Source organism: Narcine bancroftii, chromosome 5, assembly GCF_036971445.1.
Source record: "Narcine bancroftii isolate sNarBan1 chromosome 5, sNarBan1.hap1, whole genome shotgun sequence".
NCBI lineage: Eukaryota > Metazoa > Chordata > Chondrichthyes > Torpediniformes > Narcinidae > Narcine > Narcine bancroftii.
This window is the reverse complement of record NC_091473.1, coordinates 230,434,061-230,458,703: the sequence shown is the minus strand read 5'-3', so window position 1 is coordinate 230,458,703 and position 24,643 is coordinate 230,434,061. Positions and strand designations below refer to the sequence as shown.

At 39.3% G+C, this 24,643-nt stretch overlaps 1 protein-coding gene across 12 annotated transcripts in view; it reads right to left on the bottom strand.

Moving 5' to 3' along the window:
• Positions 1 to 24,643, bottom strand: part of ppfia4 (PTPRF interacting protein alpha 4) — a 460,378-nt gene that overhangs the window by 15,220 nt on the left and 420,515 nt on the right. For 8 of the 12 annotated variants that reach the window (XM_069941636.1, XM_069941629.1, XM_069941639.1 and 5 more), the window contains 6 exons: positions 23,620 to 23,795; positions 17,409 to 17,423; positions 16,503 to 16,596; positions 14,202 to 14,283; positions 10,384 to 10,584; positions 1,968 to 2,143 (listed from right to left, as the gene is read on the bottom strand). In XM_069941636.1, coding sequence (XP_069797737.1) covers positions 1,968 to 2,143; positions 10,384 to 10,584; positions 14,202 to 14,283; positions 16,503 to 16,596; positions 17,409 to 17,423; positions 23,620 to 23,795 — 744 coding nt within the window. Of the gene's footprint in view, positions 1 to 1,967; positions 2,144 to 4,432; positions 4,460 to 7,459; positions 7,523 to 10,383; positions 10,585 to 14,201; positions 14,284 to 16,502; positions 16,597 to 17,408; positions 17,424 to 23,619; positions 23,796 to 24,643 lie in introns of all 12 variants that reach the window. The other 4 variants (XM_069941632.1, XM_069941640.1, XM_069941631.1 and 1 more) reach the window with 2 other exon arrangements.

The window sequence follows — 24,643 nt, the reverse complement described above, 5'->3', positions numbered from 1 at the left end:
TTCTTCTCAATAGAGATGGTTTAAAAATTTATAAATTTAGATATACAGCACAATATCAGGTCCATCTGGCCAATAAGCCTGTGCCGCACTATTACACCCATGTGTCCAATTATCCAACTAACCCCGTACATCTTTGGAACGTGGGAGGAAACTGGAGCACCCGGAGGAACAAGGAGAGAACGTTTAAACATTATACAGACTACAGCGCATTTGAACCTGGGTCGCTGGCATTGTAATAAATGTAGAGCTAAACCGTAACGCCTATCTCTGTCACCCAATATTTTATTACATCTTTAAAACTGCAATAATATTGTTGTAAAATTGTGTTCTAATTAATTTCAAATAAAACTTCCTTATGCTACTTCATGTGGCACAAAGACTGAGACTACTTCATTGAAGTCAGTGATAAACACATTTATTTAATCAGAAGCACCCAAGGAACAGATTCGGCATTTTAACAGTGCAGAAACAAACCCTTCAGCCCAACTAGACCCACTTTCCTGCATTCAGCCTCTATCACTCTAAACCTTTCCGATCCATATATCTGTCCAAATATTTTTAAAATAATAGAATTCCACTTGCTTTTACCACTTCCTCTGGGAGCCAGTTTCACATATACACTAGCCTTTGTGTGAAAAAGTACCCCTCGGCTGTGTTTTTAAATCTTTCTCTCTCATTTTGATTTTGCCCTACCTTAAGAAACAAAAACTATTATTTTATTTATTTGCCTTGTGATTTTTATAAAACCTCTATAAAGTCCCGCCTCAGTCTTCTGTGCTCTGGCAGGGTGGGTGGGGGGGGGAGGTGGGGAGAAATCACAGCCTATCCAGCCTCCTTATAATTCAAACCCACTATTCCTGGTAATATTATGGTTGGAGAAAATGTAATTCTCAAATAATTGGGCAGAGTGAGGCTCAAAACGTATTTGCAATATTAAATAAAATCTTCATTTTTCTCTAGTTTTTGTGGTCGCCTCTTCAATTAAACTAAATAGAATTCAACAAGCAAGCAGGGAGTTTTACTGGTTTGGGGTCAAAAAAGCACAGATCAGCTCATCTCCCTCTCCTATTACTAACCTCAAGCTGGTAACCAGATATTACAGCGAAAAACTGCAGCATATGGAGAGAAATATATCAGCCTTCATTGCGTGGAAGGATTCAATTGGAAGAAGAAAATGGCATGCACATGTTTGAAACAAAGTAATCATGTTCTGCCTTCCCATCTTTAAACTAACTACATGTTGCCCAGGATATCACTCAATTGCAAGGCTCCTTCCTGTGGAGTTCTGAGGAACAAATGGATCTCGTGTGCAGGTCCAACAATCCCTGAAGGGAGCACCACAGATGGTGAAGGAGGCAAATGGCATGCCTGGCTTTACTTTAGCTGGGACATGAAATACAAGAGTAAAGAATATAATGATATAACACTGGCTAGGACACAGCTAGAATGTTGTTTACAATTCTTCTTGTCACACTATAGGAAAGATGTGATGCCACTGGAGAGAGTCCAGAGGAGATTTACCAGAATGTTACCTGGGATGGAGGAGAGATGGGTTTGTTTGGCTGGTGGAGAGGAGTCTGGGGAGGACCTTATAAGGGGACACAAAATGAGAGGCAACGATAGGATAAATAGTCAGAATTCCTTCTGTAGATTTGTCAAAAGCCAGAGGGCACAAGCTTAAGGTAAGGAGCATGAAGAGTTCGGAGGAAGATTTTTTTTTAAAACAGAGGGTGGTTGAAGCCTGAAATGCACTTGCTGAAGGGGTGCTGTAGGCAGGTACACTCACAACATTTAAGAAGCACCTGGACAAACACTGAAATCGCCACAGACCAAGTGAGGGTAACAAGGCCAGTAAACCTGATGGTCAATGTGAACATTGTGAAGGGCTTGTTCCAGTTTGTTTGACTCTCCCACTGCAAATTCTAATGAGTACTCTGGCAATTATACCACAAAGCACAACAGCTCACCGATGAAAGCTGTCAACCATCTTCAGGTGCATTCGCAGGTCTTTCTTGGTCAAATGGTCAAGCATTCGTGCATCCACCAAGCACTCCATAAAGTAGCTGCGATATTGGGGCAATCCAAGGCTGGGAAGCCATTCATTACCAATCCACTCGTGGTTCATATCTCCATAAGCCAGAGTCTGGTAAGAGGTATGATACAGAAGTGGTCATTCATGATGAGGCCACATTAATCTTTTATCTGAGAAAGGGGGCTAACCTCTCACTCGTATACACAAATTCTTATGATCAAACTAATGAATAAACAATAACCAGATTAAAGAAGAATTCCAGTTCAAGAACCTATTTACAGGCAGGGTTTGGGAAAAAGCCAGTGTCCAGATAGCTCATGTTTGTGTTAAATGATAGAAAACCACATTCAAAAATCTTGGGGCGGAGAAGCTTGTCAAGAGAAATATTCCTTGTAATTGAACTTTCACATAGAAGCAACAAGCTTTGCCAATAAAGTCTTAAACCAGAAAACCTGTAGATGCTGGGGTCGAGGGCAATACATCAGGGTGCTAGAGAATCTCAGCAGTTGGAAAGCATCCATGGGGAGTAAAATATTGGATGCTATGTGGCCTGCTGAGTATCTCCAGCACTTTTTTTGTATTGCTAATCTAGATGCTAATGTTTCACTCTAATTTAAACCAGAGGGCCTGAGCTAAGGTTTCAAACCTGGATGCAGTTAATTGGTTAAAAACAAAATCACAAACATGGTCCAAACCACTACGACTAATGCAAATCAGCTTGTCTTCTGGAAAATGTATGATTTTGTCTAAATGTAATAAAACTGACAAGTGAAAACTCTGGTACAATGGGAAAGCCCAGAACGGACAATGATAACTTGTTTGTTGTACCTTCTGTTGGTCTTAGTCAAAGAAGAGAACTGAATATTTTAGGCAGGCAGATGATTGGTCTGACTGCAAGGACATAAATTCAGTCTAAATATCAAGCTCTAACAACTGCTCCCATACTTTTAGTTTAACGTAGATTTTATGAAGGTAAATGGCTCAAGTATTTGAAGCCTTAAAGCTCCAGCTAGGATATTAATACAATAGAAGCCACTAGAGTGCAAATTAAAATGTAAAAAATTAGGCATACAGCACGGTAACAGGCCCTTTTGGCCCACGAATCTGTGCCACCCAATTTACACTGAATTAACCTACACCCCCAGTACATTTCAAATGGTGGGGGGAAACCAGAGCCCCCAGTGAAAACCCACGCAGACACATGGAGAATGTATAAACTCCTTGTAGACAGCGTGGGATTTGAACCCCAATCCCAATCGGGGGCAATGCAAAGGCATTGCGCTAACCGCTATACCAACTGTGCCGCTACACAGTAGAAATTCTTACAGGATCATGAAGGATTCAAAAAATTTTGGTAATAGGCTGGCTCTGTGTGATAAAAGAGGGTGGAATCTGAAACATAAAAAACCCAGAATGCTGGAAACTTGGGGGTGGGGTGGGGGGGGGGGGGGAGGGTCATGCAGTATCTGAAGCGTCAAAAGGTGTAAATTGGCCTTTTGGGTCAAGAACTTTCATCATATCAGGACAATGAACAGCATCCTGATGCAGGGTCCCAACAAGTGAACTTTCACCTCCACATGTATATGCCACTGGACTCGCTGCATCTTTCCAGTGTTCTGTGGCTGGAGTGTGAGTGCATTACATGCACATCTCCCCTTACCATTCATCCATCCCATTTCTGCTGGTCCCCTCTTTTAATCCATAGATTCTAACTCAGCAACACTAATCCAACTACTCATCCTTCATGTTTAATGTTTGACACGAACTATCAGCAAGGTGTTCCATTATATATATTTTCACTCAAAATGCAATATTACATCTTTGTCAACCTTCCAATTTAATTTGCTAGCAGAAGCCAAATACAAGTAACTTTTCTGTTTTCCCCTAGTTGATTGACAATGCCATTGTGAAAAACTAATAAATAGAAAAGATCGGCAAAATTCTGCTGTGTTTTTGGGCCCCATGTATTTTAATACTTCAAAATCTGAAGGTTATGAGTTTGACTTTAGGTTGCATGTGCAAGGTGCATTTGAAGAAGCAGGAATTGGGATCTTGCAGTTGGAGATTCAGGTTAAGGGTGGGGGATGGAATTGTCAAAATTCTGAAGGAACAGCCATTCTGAAGCTTTTTTTTCAGCTAGGACTCTGCTCAAAGTTTATGGGCCCACTCCCTGTGAAGCAGTCAAGTTTTGGTTTATTCTCTCCTATCATCTACATTTTAAAAAATCTAAAATATTTATGTTATGCAAGGTGAAAAGAAAACAAGGCTTTTACTTAAATGTGCTTTGATCCTGGGGGGTGGGGTGCAATTGAGAATGGCTGACTTAGAAGGATTTGCTTACAATACTGCATTATAGTTACTAGTAAGCTTCAAATCTACTTAAATATTTAGTGCACTCACCTGAGCCCAACTGCCTTCCTCATTTTCCTAACAGGTTAGCAAGTTAGTAAAAAGCATTAACAGAAAAAAGTGAAAAAGACAACTGATTAGTTCAATCACGATACCTAAAAAAAATCCTAGGTGAGAATATTACTTCACCTCATTAACATTTTTTTTGGTCTCACAGATCATAAGATCAATGTAGAACACAAGATTTAGCAGTTTGGGAATTCAAATTTCATTATAACAAAGGAACTTGGTCTGTACACACAGTTGAAATTGACTGGATAAACTCCTTACCCCTCCACCGCCACCCCAAAAATAAAACTGTGATACCTCTGTTAAATGACAAATATAATGCAATTCACAAAGAAAACTGCATTTGCTTAGATGGACGAAATCATCTATATTTCAATAAAAGAAACACAATCAAGCCAATTGCCGTTACACAATGGGTTGTAAGGGCAGCATTCCTTCACTAAGTATCTCTCTTTTGATAGTATCACAGATATTCAACAATTGTATAACCGAAACACCTGGTAGTTGTTACATGGATAAAATATTGGCTGAGGATAAAAAGCAAAAGGGCTGGTGAATTGCTGGTTAGCAGCACACAACAATATCTGCAGAATTCAAATCACTTAACTATACAAAATATCCAACTGTATATTCTAACTTATAAAGAGGTAGCTTTAATTATTGCAAAAGAAGTTCACTTCAGTACAGATGTTTTTAGTTACATTTATTTTGTTAAAACTAATCTGATTTGCCAATATAGCTCAGTTCTACCATAGAGATCCTTATACAGGCACTTCACTCAGAAAGTTAATTTGCTATGGGTATTAGAACGTAAAAAAAAAATGAACAAAAGTTACGTTGCTAAAATATATTAATTGACATTCTATGACTGGAAATTTGTATCAAGTACTAAACACTTTGATTAAAGCAGCACTCACTGTAAATGTCCCTCTATTTCTTTAGTCTATAATGTTTATGTACCAGAAATCTCTGAGCCTGCAAACAAATATGCAAGTAGTAAAACTACCGCTACTCATGCAATCACAATCATATAAATTGCATCTTCGAACAGCCAAGTGCTGCACAGAAAGCTAGATTGTTTAAATGCATCCCTCTCATTTTGAACAAAAATCAATTTTAATTATTTAACTGTGGTCATTTGGGTAATGAACTAAAACAATCAATAATGTTATAATTAAGAACATTGAAATAAAATTGATGCTCGAGTTTGTTAAGAGTACACAACCTTTTACTCAGTAACTGCCACACACTTTAAATCCCAACTTCGCAACAGCAACTAAGACACAATACGTTTTCCTACACGTGTCCTCCTTGATTGTTGGTCAACTGGTTGACAGCCTATCATAGAGGTTTCATATTTCTTGTTAGAGTACATACATGACATCACATACAACCCTGAGATTCTTTTTTCTATGCATGAGGTAGAATTACCACTTATTGGCAGTGCAAAAAAAAACTGTACTCAATATACAGATATAAACAAATAAAGAAATGTAAACAAACTGCAATGCAGAGAGAGAGAAAAATAAATAAATAAAGGGCAAAAGTAAAAGTCCTTGGTCGAGTTTGTGGCTGAGGAGCCTATTCGCAGAGGGGTAGCAGCTGTTCCTGAATCTGGTGGTATGAGTCTTGTGGCACCCATACCTCTTTCCTGACTAGCAGTGAGAGCAGAGCATGTGGTGGGTGATGTGGATCCTTGATGATTGCTGCTGCTCTCTGATGGCAGCGCTCCCTCTAGATGTTCTCGAGGGTGGGGAGCATTTTGCCTGTGATGTCCTGGGCTGTGTCCAATAGCTTTTGCAAGTTTACAGCAAATGCTAAAAACACCCTTATATCAGGCAGATGGGAAGGATGTGATCGTGTTGGGGAAGGTGCAGGGAAAATTCACCAGGATATTGTCTGGCAGGGATATTGTCTGGCAGGAAGCACTATATTTATGAAGAGAGGCTGGTGAAGTAAAGTCAGTTTTTCTGAGAAAGGAGGAGGCTAAGAATGGATGTCATTGAGGTTTATGGCATTATGAGGGGCATCAACAGGATCGACTGAAGGAAACTTTGCTTTTTCAAAGCCAGATAAAACTAGAGGACACATGCTTTGGATAAGGAGTAAGAAATCTCAGGGGACCCTTTTCACCTAGAGAGTGAGGAGTACCTGGAACACTTTTTTGTGAGATTGGTGCGACCCCTTGAATCACTTTGGCATAGAAAGCTCTGGGCCAAACTCTGGAAAATGGGATTCATGCTAATGGGTAACCAATGGATGGAATGGATGTGGTGGGCTGAGTGGACTATCTCAATGCTGTTTGACTCTACTGTCGTTTGTAAACACATCGTCTTGAGCTGGATTCATTCCTAAATTCAAGGATGTCGCTTAACACAATGGGAGCAAATGGAATTCTCCAAATAGCAAAGTGAAAGAGATGGTGTTTAACTCATTGAGAGACCAAGTTCTTCACGATCCACACAACTTTACACAAATACATTCATTATTTGGAGACCTTTGCTTTGAATTATTCAATTATTTTTTATGAATAAACTGGGGTAACAATTGACTCTTTCATCTTTTCTTGTGCAGTTATCTATTTCTCTATATTGTGCACCATAACCCTTCACCATTTTATGATAAAAGGCATACCATTCCTCAACCAATAACTAATGACAATGCTTTTAATGAGAAGTTCTGTGGTGTAAGGAAAACATCTGGCATTCACTCCTACCATACCATCGAATAATATTTGCAAACAGTCTCACTGAATCAGTGGCACGTTCCATATTTCTGAAATTCACTGCACTCCCACTGAAATATCGGGACATTAGACTCACGGAACACTTAACAATTGTGTTAGCATCCAACAACATATATGCTAGCAAGAAGTAATTATTCATTCCTTGTTGGTGATAAATTTCAAATAGGAAGAAAGGATTAGAATTTTGAAAAAGAGTTAAGTAAAAATGATCACAGACACAGTATTCCACACAGATTGTCAAAGTTGGATAAGGATAGACTAACCGTTTTTGCAGAAGCTGCCAAGTTTTCCATTTCCTCATGAGTTACCCAAACATTTCCAGAGGACTATGTGAAAGGCCCAGACAGCACAAGGATAGTCCAGTGAGCAATTTAGAGGAGAAAAGCACGTCATGAAAGAGTAATGTAAAGCAAGAGATAGTTCATCGAAAACACACTTTCCACAGGTAGACTCGATCATAATATATACCGGTACCTTCAAACTCTGCAAATAAAGCATTTTCAAGACCCATTCACACTCAGTCTCTATGATATGAAAAATAACATTTCAGAACTTGGTTTGCAGACTTCAACGGTAAAAATCCTTTTTATGATCTACTTGCAGAAGATACATCTTTCCCCAACCTGGAATGATGCACTCAGATCCCTGACCCCTTCAGTTAAAGGACTTCTACCACAGCAACGAAATGGAGGCTCTTCAGAGCAATTTGGTAAGATAACGCATTTATATCTAGATTAAAAGGAATGAGAGAGTCTGACTCAACCACTTGAACTGGCTGAGAGTAACAGGATGTCTGAATTTTTGAAGAGGAAATTAGAGCACTAGTTTTAAGGCAGCATAAAGTGTTTTTTTTAAAACAGTGAATGGAATTTAAGCCATTCCATTCTATTCTTTTGATCTTTCAACACTTCTGAACATTGAATCACCTCCCAAGTGTAAGGTGCTCTTTCTTCTGCCTATTTCTCTTCTCAGCTTTAATCAGGTTTTAAGATTACACTGGAAGTCAGTTTTCAAAAAAAAAAAATCTATTTGTACAAACAGACCTCTTCCTTGAAACGAAACCTCACTGGTAAACACTTATTTTTACTTTGTATATCCGGTTGCCCAAGTAACAAGCAATTCATCAGAATCCACAACATTTTTGTCTCGCTCAGAAATTCACCTCCATTAAATAAATGCAGCCATTCTCAACCCTTTTTTTTGGGGTTCTAGCTGAAAGTTTATGGGCCTCCTTCCCTGTGGAAAAATGTCAAGTTTAATTGGCTTCTTCTATATTTTTATCCTACTGACTACATTAAAAAAAAATTATGATTTCAGTCTGTGCTCTCCCCCCCACCCCACCCGCACCACCACCAAATGTGCATGTGGCCCTCTGAGAATGGCTGCTTTAATTGATATACCTCTGATATTAGGGTCATATCTATTTTCTCTCCAACGCTGGGATAAATGCCGGTCCACATCCAATGCCTACATTACTTTCAGAAGCTGTGTTTTGCCAGAGAATATTTAAGAACTTCAAAAGAAATTATATAGTGGCAACCATATCCATACAATACATAACAGTGCAGGAGTGCACAGGACTTGAACACTACTCTTCTATCTACATTATCTAAACAGACAATACAGCAGGAGGATTGCACCATGACTTTTTAGACTCAGCATACAACTCAGAATGGAAGGGTTCCTTTAAAGGCGTTGATATCCATTAGCAAATGAACATCGTATTACGTGTATGGCAATGAACTCATTGTCATTAATTTTGAAGTATTTGATATCATTTATATTTTTCTAGTGATAATAATTATACAAGGATAAAGCCTTTGAATGTATAATAAATAGAAGCATGTTGAGCACCCAGGTGCATGATAAAATCAGTGCAATGGAAGGATAACATCATGAACCACAGGCTACTGTACTTTACATCATCTTGCCAAGTTGCATTTGAGCCAAGATCACACCATTAACTCCATATTTTATCAATACTAGAACTGTAAATATCAGTTGAGAACACTATTCAGTTTTATTTCCATTTGTAAATAAATATATCTATCATCAGTCTATCTGTAAAAATATTGAAAATAAGGAAATATTTACACCTCCCTAAAGCATTTTGAATATAGCTGTTTCAAAGAATTAAAGTCACTACTTTGTCATAACTAAATTATAATAGTTTTTATTGAATTGCAACCTTGTTCTTGAATTATTTATTGTACTAGAGGAAAGTTGAACGTGGGTTAATTAAAACTCCTTTGAAGCCGTCAGTAAATTCACTTCATAATCTTTCAGATTCCTTTATTGTTTCCTTGACTATGAAAGTTACTTAATATTTGCTATATTTTGAACTACCAAGAATACATAATACAATGTTGCACTGCATTGAATAATTATGTCAACAGAAAACTAAAAGTCCATTGGATCATGGCGTTCATTATTAATTACCTTGAGTTTATGTTAACCAATATCTTTCATTTCTTCATTACCACTATCTCAAAGCAAACAGATCCTATCATCACTGTTCATTGAGAAGACCAGTACAGGTCACCATCACCATTTCCAAATCACTGTGGTACATTGCTTTCTGGTCACAGGAGGTTAATTAATGAAAAGTGTTTCCATTAAATTCAATTAAGTAAATGAGAAACTACAAAACATTCTTTGGAATTTTATCAGCCAGGAATTGGATTTGTTAATCTTTAATCAGCTATTATAAATCTTAAAATCTTTAACGCACACAAATCTTATTTCTTCTCCTGATGTCAGCACAGACATTTTAGAAGTTAGAATAATACAGTAGATTCTTCAGCCCATCATTCTGAGCAAAAACAAATGATGTCCAAATCAAGTTGAACTTCTGCTGCTTGCACTGATAAATATCACTCAATCCCCTTCATATTCATATGTCTATCTAGAAGCCTCTTGCATGCTACTATAGTATCTGCTTCCACCATTATCTCTGACAGCCCTTTCCAGTCACTTATCACATTCTGTGTAAAAGGTATTGCCTTGCATGTCTCCATTAAACCTTGGGGAAAAGTTTCAACGCCTCCTTATGATTTTATATACTTCTATCAGGTTACCCCTCAGCCCCCTACACTCCAGATTCTAATGACCTTGTGGAGGTAGGAAACACGCAGAAAGTTTTAACTCTCCCCATTCTATTTGATCTGTTCAAAATTTTTTATCTTACCGTTCTTGATGTTGGTGGTGCTGATGGACTCGTTAAAGACACCATCTCCTGTATTGCCAATCGGAGCTTCAATCGGTGAAGGGGATTGCTGATGCCAATCTCCCGCTGTATCTCGGTATCAGACAAAGCTGACATGATAGCACCACTTTTCACATTGGCTCGGCAGGCTGCCACATACCAGGCTGGCATTCCCACCCACAGCTGTTTAGTATTACAGAAAATTTAAATTATTTCTCGTTTTCAAATGCTGGGTACTTTAACAAATTGCTTTCTATTCTTCTATAATACACAAATCTTGGATGATGTGTGATCTGCTGAGTTTTTTCTAGCAACTCTGTTTATTGTACTCAACTGTAGCATTTCCAGACTTTCTTGTTTATTTCTAATCTACTGCAACCTTGATTATGGTGAAGATCTGGCGGATGGCTTTGGTGACAGATATTTTCAGGGTACAATTGGCAGTAAAAGCAAATTACCTGAAGCTAGCTGCCAAGTACAGCATTTCCCACAGGTCTTTTACCAAATAATTCTCTTCAGTTGAGTTATAGACACAATGTTCAGTGACCTCAGTTCCAGAGAGTTTACTGAATTAACAGGGAGCAGGACAACCTTGTAGGACAAGAAGCCTATGAATTCTAGCCAACAGAGAAGAAAGCAAATGTATTGTAAGAACTTTTCTTGAAATATATTCTAATCTAAATAAGGGTATGTTAGCAGAACATGAGTGTTGTTTCCATCTTTATCCTAATTTGAAATATTGTGTGCAGTTTTGAATCGCCAAATTATAGGAAGGATATTAACAAAATGGAGAGAGTGCAGAGATTTACAAAAATGTTGCCTGGGTTTCAGGGTTGGAGTTACAGGGAAAGGTTAAACAGGCTAGGACTTTACTCCCTGGAGCATAGAAGATTGAGGGATGATTTCAGAGAGGTATTTAAAATTATAAATGGGATAGCTAGAGTATATGTGGACAGGCTTTTTCCATTGAGAGTGGGGGTGGGGGAAAGTATAGGGGGAAAATGAGGGGGAATTTCTTCACTCAGTGGGTGGTGGGAATGTGGAATGAGCTTCAGGCCAAAGTGGTAGATATGGGCTAAATTTTAATATTTAAGGGAAAGTTGGATAGGTATATAGATGAGAGGGGTATGGAAAGTTAAGGGGTAGGGGTGGGTCATTGGAACTAGGTAGGAGAAAGTGCTCAGCATGGACTCGAAGGACTGAACCAGCCTGTTTCTGTGCTGTAATTGTTATATGGTTATTTCAATGAATGGATAACAAGGAAAATCTTGAAATAATTGAGCCACATGATGATTAAAATCTTGCACAATGATGTTAGTGGAACATGGAATGCAAAGGGATAATAATTACATATTTGCTGTAAATACAGTACGTTTCCCCATATCTGAAATTCTGTTATCTGGAAAGTTCTGTTATCCAAACTTTTTTTTTACTGAGCCAATACGATGTCACAAGTTGAAATAAAATTATCACCTGATTTGCCCATGTTGGGCTCTGTTGGCGCCAATTTGGTAACAAAAGAGCTCAGAACCAGCCGGGGAGACAGATGCTGAATTGCAGATGTTGGCTCAGAGGTGAGATGTTGGGGATCAGTGGCAGCGGAGGGCTGGTGTCAGGGATCTGCATTTATCTTATTTTGTAAGCAGAGATCACATTGATTGGTAAGAATTAAACTTTATTTCATGCTTGAAAAACCTTCTGTTGTATGACAGATATTGTATTTTGTATTGTATATAGATATATTTTAAAGGAGATAAATTGTGGCAGGTTTTTTTTTAGTGTAGGCCACAATCAAACACTTCAAAACTGATCTCATTTAAAATATTGGCGCTCTGCTCAAGCCAGACAGGCCAGCTCTGAGTGCCTTTCCAAAAGCTTTGGGAAGTGGCCAAGGGACTTCACTAATGGATTGTTGTTTTGAAAAGCAACAAATGAAAGAACTTGGAGGATTAGGTTCAGAGCTACAGGCTCTGTGCAATTTGCTGTTCTAAGAGGGTTTTGCAAGCAGAGAGAGTCAAACAGGCTTTTCTCAGAGAGAGAGAGAGAGAGAGAGAGAGAGAGAGAGAGAGAGAGAGAGAGAGAATTTAGTTCTACAGTGCTAGAGTTAACAGTAGCAGCTGGGATTGGGGAAAAACCCCATTTTGAAGATGGGTTGTGAATTCTTAGGTCAGCCTGGTCAAAGACTTTGTGGCCAATACAAGAAGAGAGGTCTGGCTGCCTAGTGTTTCTCTTGAAATAAGGGAAACACAAAGGAACTCTGTGGTGACCTGAAAGAAAGAGGTTATCATCTGGAAAATCCTGAGGGGAAAGCTTCTTCAGCAAGACACTGATGTGGCTGAGTAGAAGGAATTAGCAAACAACAAATCTCTCTCTGAAAACTGACAAGTGGTAACCATTTACCTTTCAAGCACCAAAGCCCGGTGAACTTCATAAATGTTAAATTCTGTGCACAGTACAAGAATTGCCTGCAACCAGTGATCTTGGAGGAGTGAGAGTGGACTGTGAATCAAAAAACTTTTCTAAACTTACACACACACACATTACATACATGTGCATGTAAAATTAGAAGGGGGTTACGTTAGGTTATAGTAATGTTAAAGTTTGATCCTGTTTTCATGTTTAAATTTAATTAAAAGCAACTTTTGTTTAAGCAACCATTTGTCTGGCTGAATTTCTGTTACTGCTGGGTTTTGGGGTCCTCTGGGCTCATAACAGTTGTTTTTTGTCGTTGTTGTTTAACTGTTGATACCAGTATTTAGCTTTTGCTACTTAAAGCCATTATTCCATTATCTGGAAAATCCAGTTAACCAAAAAAAGTCTGGTTCCAAGGTTTTTTGATAATGGAGAAACATACTGTATATGGAATATGAAATAAAATTTGGGTCCAAGATTGAGAAATTGCAAATAGTACAATTCATAATGAGATCATGGGAGGAATGAAAAGGAGGTTATAATTGGGAGTGTGGAGACTGTGGAGGGAACTGAAGGCAATGAATCTTTCCAATGCTTAGATTAAGAAAATAGCAAAACTCAGTGAGACCATAGAAATAACATGGTGAAAATACTATGCAAGGTTAAAAACTGGGTGGCATTGGTACCCACATTGAAACAGTCTCCATGTTTGAAGATTATAACATGGGACAACATTTAAATGAGGAAGAATAGATCTTTAGAAAAAAACAAGAGGACTGATCAAAAATAGAAAGAGTAACTATTATTATAGATATTCAAGTCAAATTATTTTAGAAAATATAAATATCTGGTAGTGTATTGGAAATCAAAGCTGGATTATTTTTTTTAGTTACTGTACTTTCTAGATCTTTCAAGATGCTACAAAGTTCTAGCAAGGAAAACAGGCATTACTAAATTATTAGAGATCCATTAAATAATATGACATAGCTTGGGTTATGACTGTAAAAATTAAACTAAGTAAATGAGGACTGAGACACAGGAAACACAGTTTTACAGTTCAGTTACGGGCCCTTCTGCCCAACTTGTCCATGCTGATCGATTTATCTACCAAGGCTAATCCCACTGCCTGTGTTCAGCCTACATTGCTCACCCCTTCCCCCCACCTCCTACTCTTTTGTTCGGACACCTGCTGACATTTTCCCATACCTTGATGAAGGGCTCAAGCTGAAATGTCAGTTCTGTATTTTTACTTTTGCTGTATGAAGGACACTGCTTGACCAGCTTTGTGTTTTTACATCGCTCTAATCCACTCCTATCCTAAATATGAAGCAGTAGTACATTTGTGATTTTTCCTTGAAAAGGTGATTACCAGATCTGAAGGCATTTACCTCTAGCCATGACACCACAGTCGGTCCGTCCCATTGTGCAAATGGCATACCTTTCCGCCGAGCATCCTCCAGCAATTCATGCCTGGAAATAATTATCATTAAATTCAGCTTTTGTGGTTCTTTGCTTAATGACCTAGAGAATGCAAAGTGTTGAATTTAATTCAAATTGGATATATCTGAACAGTGAAAAGATCGTAACAATTCATTCCCATTCTCAGTTTTAAATGTTTGGACGAGGCAACCATAAGGTGAATGCATTCAGTTGCATTAAAAACCATCAGCTCGTGTGTCTTACACTAGCAGCAACTTTTTACAGCTGTACAAATTTCACCAAAGCCTCGGTTGCACAAACATGTGGTGAGCTAATTGGGCCATGAGAGATAACAAGACCTCCAGATTTCTTCTCTAGAGGAGGTCATGGGCCCCAGTACTGTTCTGATGGGATTCCTTGGCTGATACTTTCAAAGCCCTTGTCCGTAGCCATATAACCATATAACCACTTACAGCACAGAACAGGCCAGTTCAGCCCTACTAGTCCATGCCGTAACAAATTCCCACCCTCCTAGTCCCACTGACCAGCACCCGGTCCATACCCCTCCAGTCCTCTCCTCTCCGTGTAACTATCCAGTCTATCCTTTTAATGTCTCTGGTAATCTGAGTTGTTTAAGAACTCATCTCATGAAAATATGTTACAAAACACATGGCCTTAAAATGCAAATTAAATCTGCAGATGTTCTTACATGACTACCTCAGTCCAATAACTAGTTTTCAAGTTTGCATTATGTTTTTTTCTTTACTTATTATGGACAGGAATCTTAATCTTAATTCTGATGCATATTTAAAATGGGAACAATAGCTCAAAATGATTAGAAATAATCCTTGGGAATGGAAATTGGAACTAACAAAATACAAATAAAACACTCCAGAATTGATAGTATTTAATTCAGGTCATCCTATTCGAAGGAGAATGTGGGGGATTTGGAAAGGGTACAGGAGAAATTTACCAGGATAGTACCTGGATTAGAGGGTTTGAGCTTGTAGGAGAGCTTGGACAAACTTGGGTGGCTTCGTTTGGAATGCTGGAGGATGATAGTTTATAGAATTATGAGAGGCATTGATAGGGTGGACAGTCAGAATCTTTATTCCCAGGGTAAAAATATCACACGCTAGAGGACGTATGTTCAAGGGAAGGCGTGATTGGGGTGGGGGTGAAGTTTGGGTGTGCGGCACAAGTTATTTTTTAAACATAGAGAGTGGGGCCTGGAACAGGCTGCCAGCGATAATGGTAGAAGCAAGTACCATCATAGCATTTAAGAGGCTTCTGGAAAGACACATGAATATACAGGAACTAAAGGGATCTGCATCATGCTGTGGGACCTACTCCTGATTTGGAATGTTCTAGGTTTTTGTCAGTATAAAGCATTCATCCGAAGCTCACCTGAGCCAAGGGCAGAGTTTTGCACTCAGGTATTAATGGCAATGTAAATAATATTTAAATGACGAAGAGTCATCCAGTAGCAGCCTTCCACTTCCGTTCATCTACTGCTGAAGGTGCAGAACTCCAAATTTTAAAGTTCAGACATGTGATTTTTGTCAGTCTTACACTTTCTATAAACAGCACAATCACAATTGCCCCTGTTGAGTATTTTGATGTTCTTTTCCCAAAATATATGTTACATTTATAGAAGCATTAAAATTATGGACAGCAAGGCACAAAATCCAAATATAGATAAGATGTCATTTTCAAGTACGCCAAACATTGATAAAGACATGAGGTGTTGCAGAAAAACTGTACCACAGTACTATTCAAAGATTAAAACATATTTGAGGACGTGACCAATGCTGAGGGAAATAATTGGCTCCAAAAAAAAGGCTGGTCATACTGAAGCAAATCAAAATTACCTTCCTAGTTACCTTACCTTCCCAGCACTGATTCATAATGATAATTTTGGCCCATCTTTCTTTCTCTTTGTATGTGTTGATAGGGCATGTGTCTATTTTTTATATATAGGATTCAATAACTGTTCAATTTTAGGAACTGCTCTAAAATTCTCTATAAATAAACATTGGTTCTCTCATTCACATACAAGTTAAAATAGGAACTGCAAGCCATCCTGAACATTTAATCCAATGAAGTTAAAATATGTAACATATTTTACAAGTCGTGCATTATATAAACTCCCATCGAATTCCAGTGAGGTGCCCAAGATGAAATTATTTTGCTTTTAATGAAAATAAATAAATATGAATATTAATTAAGTTTTATTTAAAATGATCACATGGCAACAATAATCAACTTACTTTTTCTTCAATCTTCGATCTCTCTCTGCTTGGGTACCTAGTTTCCCCAAAGTAAGGGAGTCCTGAATGGTCATTTCTGCATCCAAGATGCCACCTAATTCACAAAATAAGAGAACATTCAGAAAACATTGCTGTAACTTTAATTCAAGTTCTTATAGTTGAAGAAAAAGTAATTGGAATTCTTAAATCCACTGGAGCTTTATTACATTTATAATTCAATAATGTTGCCTTTGCTTTGTACCATCTGGTCCCTCTCTCTGAAACTCTGCACTTCTGTGTTTCATTTGTTGAACTATGTATGAGAAGTCCTGCTGCACTGCTCGCCAAACAAACGTCAAACTTCAACTTGATGGCTCAAAGAACAAAGGTACCATATAGAATATTACAAAAGCACTGGGACTGCAGCAGTGGAAGATGTTGACAGGCCAGTAATGTTACATTTGGCATATGCCCTTTCTTGGTCACATGGTCATTGTGGGGCTTAGAAAGCAAAACAAGATGTTTGTGGCCCATGTGATTTCACACCTCTTGCAGGTGACTCCAGAGTCACATCGGGAGTGATTAATCACTAGGGTAAGTGGATTTTTTTTCACATTTAGATGCACACTGTACACAGGAAGATATGAAGAAATAAAAGGCCCAAATTTTCTCAAGTCTTCCTATGGATTGACTAGAGTAATGTAATTGAAGTATAGTAACTTTCCTCTAAATATACTTTTAGTGGGCCTTTTAAATTCTTGCATAAAGATAATCACATCCTAATTGTAAAAACATGAATTTTTAAACTATCCCATTATATCTCCATTTTTGTGTCCCGAATATATGTCCTCTGTGGGACATTTAACATTTATTATGAAAAAATGCAGAAAACGGAAAATATAGGTGAATTAAATTGGCATTACTTACCAAAATATCCATATCCTGTGAGAAGTGTGAGAAGTAAATAAATGGATTTATTTGCATGCAAAGTGAACAATTTATTTTTAAAATACTTTAAAATTCCAACATTTTAAAATTACATCACTATTCACGAGTGCACTAAAGGTTGTGATCTTCGGTGTTTGCCTGCTGTTGTTATAAATATTACAGTGCAAAGATTCCCCACTCACTCTCATTGTGTGGACTGTTTGATTCCAATGCAAATGACACTTTAGAAGACAGCAAGAAGATGGGTAAAGCTGCAGTAGTCAGAATGAATAAAGTGGACACAGCACCACTTTATTCTTTTTTTACAATTCCCCTATAATATTCTTTCCCCTATTAAGGAAGTGCTGCCTCTCACCATGGTTAGTGGAAAACCTTACTAATATTCCCAAGTGGGGACTAGACTGTGAGAGTATTGGTGATCTGATCAATCAGGAAGGGTATTAAAACCTAACCTATAATATCCCATGCACAAGGTGTTTTCCAATTTATCATAATTAGTTGAGAGTAGAAAAGAAAAACTGTAAATTTAGAGTGTCAATGGCACTTATATACAGGTCCCCAAACAGCAGCTGGGATGTGGATTACAAAATACAACTGGAAATAAATAAGGCATGTCAGAAGGACAATGTTACAATAATTATGGGGGATTTTAACATGAAAGACCTCAACAATGAAGACGCTGTTTACATCTGGTACCGCACGGATGGCAGTCTCTTCAATCTGAGGCGCCTGCAAGCTCACACCAAGACACAAGAGCAACTTGTCAGTGAACTTGTCAGACGATGCCGCTTTAGTTGCCCATTCAGAGCCAGCTCTTCAGCGCTTGACGTCCTGTTTTGCGGAAACTGCCAAAATGTTTGGCCTGGAAGTCAGCCTGAAGAAAACTGAGGTCCTCCATCTGCTAACTCCCCACCATGACTACCAGCCCCCCCCACATCTCCATCGGGCACACAAAACTCAAAACGGTCAACCAGCTTATCTATCTCGGCTGCACCATTTCATCGGATGCAAGGATCGACAACGAGATAGACAACAGACTCGCCAAGGCAAATAGCGCCTTTGGAAGACTACACAAAAGAGTCTGGAAAAACAACCAACTGAAAAACCTCACAAAGATAAGCGTATACAGAGCCGTTGTCATACCCACACTCCTGTTCGGCTCCGAATCATGGGTCCTCTACCGGCATCACCTACGGCTCCTAGAAGGCTTCCACCAGCGTTGTCTCCGCTCCATCCTCAACATCCATTGGAGCGCTTTCATCCCTAACGTCGAAGTACTCGAGATGGCAGAGGTCGACAGCATCGAGTCCACGCTGCTGAAGATCCAGCTGCGCTGGGTGGGTCACGTCTCCAGAATGGAGGACCATCGCCTTCCCAAGATCGTGTTATATGGCGAGCTCTCCACTGGCCACCGTGACAGAGGTGCACCAAAGAAAAGGTACAAGGACTGCCTAAAGAAATCTCTTGGTGCCTGCCACATTGACCACCGCCAGTGGGCTGATATTGCCTCAAAATGTGCATCTTGGCGCCTCACAGTTCGGCGGGCAGCAACCTCCTTTGAAGAAGACCGCAGAGCCCACCTCACTGACAAAAGGCAAAGGAGGAAAAACCCAACACCCAACCCTAACCAACCAATTTTCCCCTGCAACCGCTGCAACCGTGTCTGCCTGTCCCGCATCGGACTTGTCAGCCACAAACGAGCCTGCAGCTGACGTGGACATTTACCCCCTCCATAAATCTTCGTCCGCGAAGCCAAGCCAAAGAAGAAGATTGGGAAAGTTATGGGCCCTCAGGGGACAGTTTGAGGAATGCCTACAGGATGGCTTTTTGGAGCAGCTTGTTGATGAGCCCACCAGGGAATCGGTTTTTCAGGATTGGGAAGTGTGTAATGAACCAGAGGTGATTAGAGAGTTTAAGGTAAAAGAACCATTAGGAGGCAGCGATCACAATATGATTGAGTTCACTGTGAAATTTGGAAAGGAGAGGCTAGAGCCCGATGTGTTGGCATCTCAGTGGAGTGAAGAAAATTACAGTTGTTTAAGAGGAACTGGCCAAAGTCGATTAAAAAAAAAACACACTAATGGGGAAGGCAGCAGAGCAATGAGGAAAGTACTGGACAGGCACATACTAAAAAGAAAGAAAACTGTAAATGGAAAAATTAGACAATTGTGTCTGACGAGGGAAATTGAAGCTCAAGTAAAAGCAAACGAGGAAGCAAAAGTAAGTGGGAGGTTAGAGGATGAGAAACATTAAAAAATGTATAGAAGACAATTAAGGTGATTAGGAAGGAAAAGATGAATTGTGAAAAGGTGTTAGCAAGTAATATCAAAGAGAATACTAAAAGCTTTTTTAAATATATTAAGAGCAAAAGAATGACCAAAATAGACATCGGACCAATAGGAAATGATGCTGGCGAAATTGTAATTAGAGACAAGGCAGAGGAACTGAATGAATATTTTGGATCAGTCTTCACTGTGAAGACATTCACCACATATTGGACTCTAATAGCTCTCTTGGAAGAGAAGTGAGTGTGGTCAAGATCACAAGCGAGAAAGTACTTGGGAAGCTAAAGGGTCTAAGAGTACACAAGTCTTCCAGTGTGAATGAAACCCTTGGGTTCAGAAGGAGATAGTTGTAGAAATTGTAGAGGCATTGGTAATAATCTTCCAGAAATCATTGGAATGTGGGATGGTTCAGTTGGACTGGAGAATTGCAAATGTCACTCCGCTGCTCAAGAAGGGAGTGAGGCAGCTGTAAAGAAATGATACTCCTATTACCCTGATGTCAGTGGTTGGGAAGCTGTTGGAGTAGATAAGATTACGTAATACCTGAAGGTGCATGAAAAGTTAGGCCCAGGTCAGCATGGTTTCCTTAAAGGAAAATCATGCCTGATAAAACTAATGCAATTTTTTGAAGAGATCACCAGTAGGACAGACAGGAGAGGTGCAGTGGATATTGTGTATTTGGACTTTCATAAGGCCTTTGACAAGGTGTCACACATAAGGCTGCTAAACAAGATGAGAGTGCATGGAATTACAGGAAGGATACCCAACATGATCGGCAAATAGAGAGTAGGAATAAAGGAATCCTATTCTGGTTGGCTAGCAGTTACCAGTGGTGTTCTGCAAGGGTCGGTATTGAGGTCACTTCTCTTTACTTTGTATATAAATTGGATTACGGATTAGATGGCTTTGTGTCTATATTAGCAGATGATACCAAAATAGGTGGTAGGAGAAGTGATTGCTGAGGATACCAAAAGGTTGTAGAGACTTGGACAGATTAGAAGAACGGGCAAAGAGCTGGCAGGTGAAATACAATGTTGAAAAGTGTACGGTCGTGCACTTTGGTAGAAGAACAAGATGGGCAGACTATTATTTAGATGGGGAGAAAATACAAAATTCCAAGGTGCAAATGCACCTTGTGCAGGATACCCTAAAGGTTGTCCTCCAGTTTGAGTCAGTGATGAAAAAGATGAATGCAACATTGCCATTCACTTCCAGAGGGATAGCATTCAAGAACAGGGATGCAATGCTAAGACTCTATAAAACACTGGTGAAACCTCACTTGGTGTAGAGTTTTGGGTTTTGCATTTGAGAAAAGATGTGCTGGCGTTGGAGAGGTTTAGAGAAGGTTTACTAGAATGATACCAGGAATGAAATGGAGTACAGAAGGATGAGTGGGGACCTCAGATGCCTTTCGAATGCTGAAAGGCTTGGACAGAGTAGATGTGGTAAGGATTTTTTGCCCATGGTAGGGGATTTTAGAACAAGACGGCATAATCTCAGGATAAAAGGGCGTCAATTTAAAACAGATGCGTCTGTGCAACTTGTTTCTACAGGTGACAGTGGAAGTGGGTGTATTTAAGGCAGGAATCGACAGGCATTTGATTAGTTAGGGCATCAAGGGTTATGGGGAAAAGGCTGCAGATTGGGGCTGAGTGGGTGGATGGATCAGCTCATGATTAGAATGGTGGAGCAGACTCGATGGGCCAAAGAGCCTAATTCTGTTCCTATATCTTGTGATCTTAACACGAATGAGGTGAAAATCCACAATTTTTCAACTCTTGAATGTCGTGACATTTCATCAGGTCATTTTCTCTGATCTTCTATCAAAAACCACACCTGCTATTTTAATGTTCAATCAGGCTGCACAACATAGAAACACATATACAGAAAAACAAGAGTGGGAGAAGGTTATTTGTTTGCTCAACACAATCATGATGGATCCTGTACCTAAGAGCTTTATTCCTTCCCTTGCCTCATGCATCCAGGTCTTTCTGAAATGTATTCAGTGTCAAGCATCATTTCCTTAGACTTTCTACTGGTCACCTCTCCTGTCGCCCAATAGAAACCCATTTTATTTATTCTCTCAACCAATTTTTAATCCTTGAACACAAATTAGCACCTATTTCGCTAGCCACTTTTGTAAGATCTCATCAAAGGCCTTCAATATAGCATATCCAATATTCTCCCCCATCTAATCTACCAGTTATTGCCTCAGTCAGTTTGTTAAACACAATCCTCCTTTCTTAGACCATGTTGAATTCCATGAACTCCCCTGTCAGAAGCACCAAGGAACTTTCATCCTTGTCTGATTATAAATCACTAAAAACAACTGATGAACAACATAATTATTAAAATTATGGTCAGCATTTATATATTCCAAATTTGTCATCGTAGGCCAAATAGAAAAACAGAAAAAAACTTCCAACTTTAAAAAAATAATAACTTCTTAGTCGTGGGGGAGGATAAAAATGCAAAATTGAAATAATTTACTATGTAGTTTGATTAATGATTTGATTAAATGCCAAAAAGTAATTTAATTTGTGGCTTTGAGGGTAAAACTCTGCTAAAGTTTTAAAATAATTTCCATTTCCCTCAGTTTATTGATGCTCGTGACATTTATAATTTGGGATTTCTAGCTACCTAAGTTAATTGAATAGGAAATCTGAGAAAATAATGTCACTCACCTACCCCTACCCAACATTTTCTTGCTACATTTGGCCTGACAAAGGTTATATATTGTAACTCCATATTAGTGGATTAGCTGGAAGTGTGGTACAGGTACACAATCTGTTATCTGGATCCCATGGGGGGCAGTGTGTTCTAAATTTCAGATTTTTCCAGATTTCAGAATGAAAGCCAGCTGCCCCAGATTTAAGCCCATCCGATTTGTACTGCCGTATCCACCCACTTCTAGTTGCGCTTGTGTCTCTCTCCCCCTCGCCCATCCGAGTCGTGCTGCCGTCTCTTGCCATGCCCACCCGAGTCATGCTGCTATCTCTCTCCCCCCGCCCACCCGAGTTGCACTGCTGTCTCACTCCCCCCCCTCCCCCCGCCCATCCAAGTCGCACTGCCGTCTCTCTCTCCCCTCATCGGCCCAAGTCGTGTTGCCGCTTCTCTACATCCTCACCCACCCGAGTCGCGTTGCCGTCTCTCCCACCCCACCCCCCCCCCCCCCCACCCAACCTAGTCACGCTGCTGACTGTCTCTCTCTCTCTGCTGTACCAGCACCAGGAAAAAAATGCCAGATTTTGAAGCTTTCCAGAATTTAGATGCCCGGATAAAGGATTGTGTACCTGTATTTTTTTTTAATTTGCCCCTTAGCTTGCTTAAATTATTGCTTCAGAGAGGAAGGAGCAAGAACAACACTTCTCTCCATAATCAATGCCTATTAAAAATGTCTAAATCCCCATGCCAAAAGCAGTCAAATTTAAATTTCTGCCCATACCCCCCCACATTAACCAAATGACAACAATGAACTTGTAAACCTTGAGAACTGGCAGACATTGCATTGTTAGCATAGCTAACAACGCTATTACAACACCAGCAAAACAGTTCAAATCCGACACTGTCCATAAGTAGTTTGTAAGTTCTCCCTGTGTCTGCGTGGGTTTTCTCCCACTCTTCAAAATGTACAGGGGAGATAGTTTGAATGGGGTATTTGGCCGGCATGGGCTGTGGGCTGGAAGAGCCTGTTACTGTGCTGTATGTTTAAATTTTTAAAAAAAATTAAAAACCTGATATCGTGTATAACCATTTAATAGAAGTACAAAATCTGGCTGGTTCAACCTGAGCACTTGGCCAGCAGAACATGACTGCCACCTTGATCTTTAATCAGATTCACAAGCCATTATGGCACTAAATGAACTTCAGTGTTAGTTCCATTTTTGACAACCAGGTGGACATACCATGAACTGATGCCATTTCCTTGCTGAGCTGGCCCAGCCGCACTTTTTCCTTTTTGCCAAACAAACGGCCTATAGATGATTTGATGCCTTTCTTCTTTGAAGCTTTGTGCAGCGAATCCTGGCTGCTATTGTTGCTACTGGGATTGCTCGCCAGTTCCGCTGCTGTCGTCAATGCACTGAAAGTCAACAATAACAATAACAATTGAACAATGAGGTCATTAATGAATTTTAAAGACTCTGAAATCAATCTTAGAAAATTATAGATCCAGAGTTTACTGTTAAGTTATATTAATTCTGTTTGCAACTGCATAATCTGGAATCCTGTGGAAAGATACTTTAAATCTTCTTGAGGGGCCAGTTGAAATATCAGGTGAAGATAACAAATGATGAAGTATCAATCTTACAGTGTAGAAAAGACTGATTGGCTTTTGAGACAAAAGAGCAGAATCATCAGAAAGGTACTAGAGCTAACAGAATTAAATTATAAGGGCAGATTGCATTGTATCTTGAATAGAGAAGCATAACTATTCATTTAATTCAGATGAATATGAATGATTTGATAGCAGAGAACAAACTGGTGGGGAGATCAGAACAAATAGACAACAAAGCTGTGCAGATTTGGTCAGCAAACGACAGGAAAGTTATCAATAAGATCGGAAGGGTGTACAGAAGATTTACAAGGATGTTGGCGGGACTTCAGGAACTGTTAAAGGGAAAGGCTAAACAAATTATGACTTTCTGGAATCCTGTCCAGACAACCATATTTGCATAACGCAGGGTTGAATATTTAAGATGCATTCTGTTTTGGAGTTTTTACATCCCTGTTCTTTCCCGTATTTGAGATCTAGGTAAGAAGTGTTAGACTTTCTGGACAGGATTAAACCAGTGTAAGACAAGGAAGCCAAGATGCACACAAACGAGAAGTCAGTTCAAAACTGATGAGGCATACCACTTCACACATAAACACAGGGGGATTAACAAAATAACTAAAGGTTCTCTCTTAAAGCCTTTGTGACATATCACT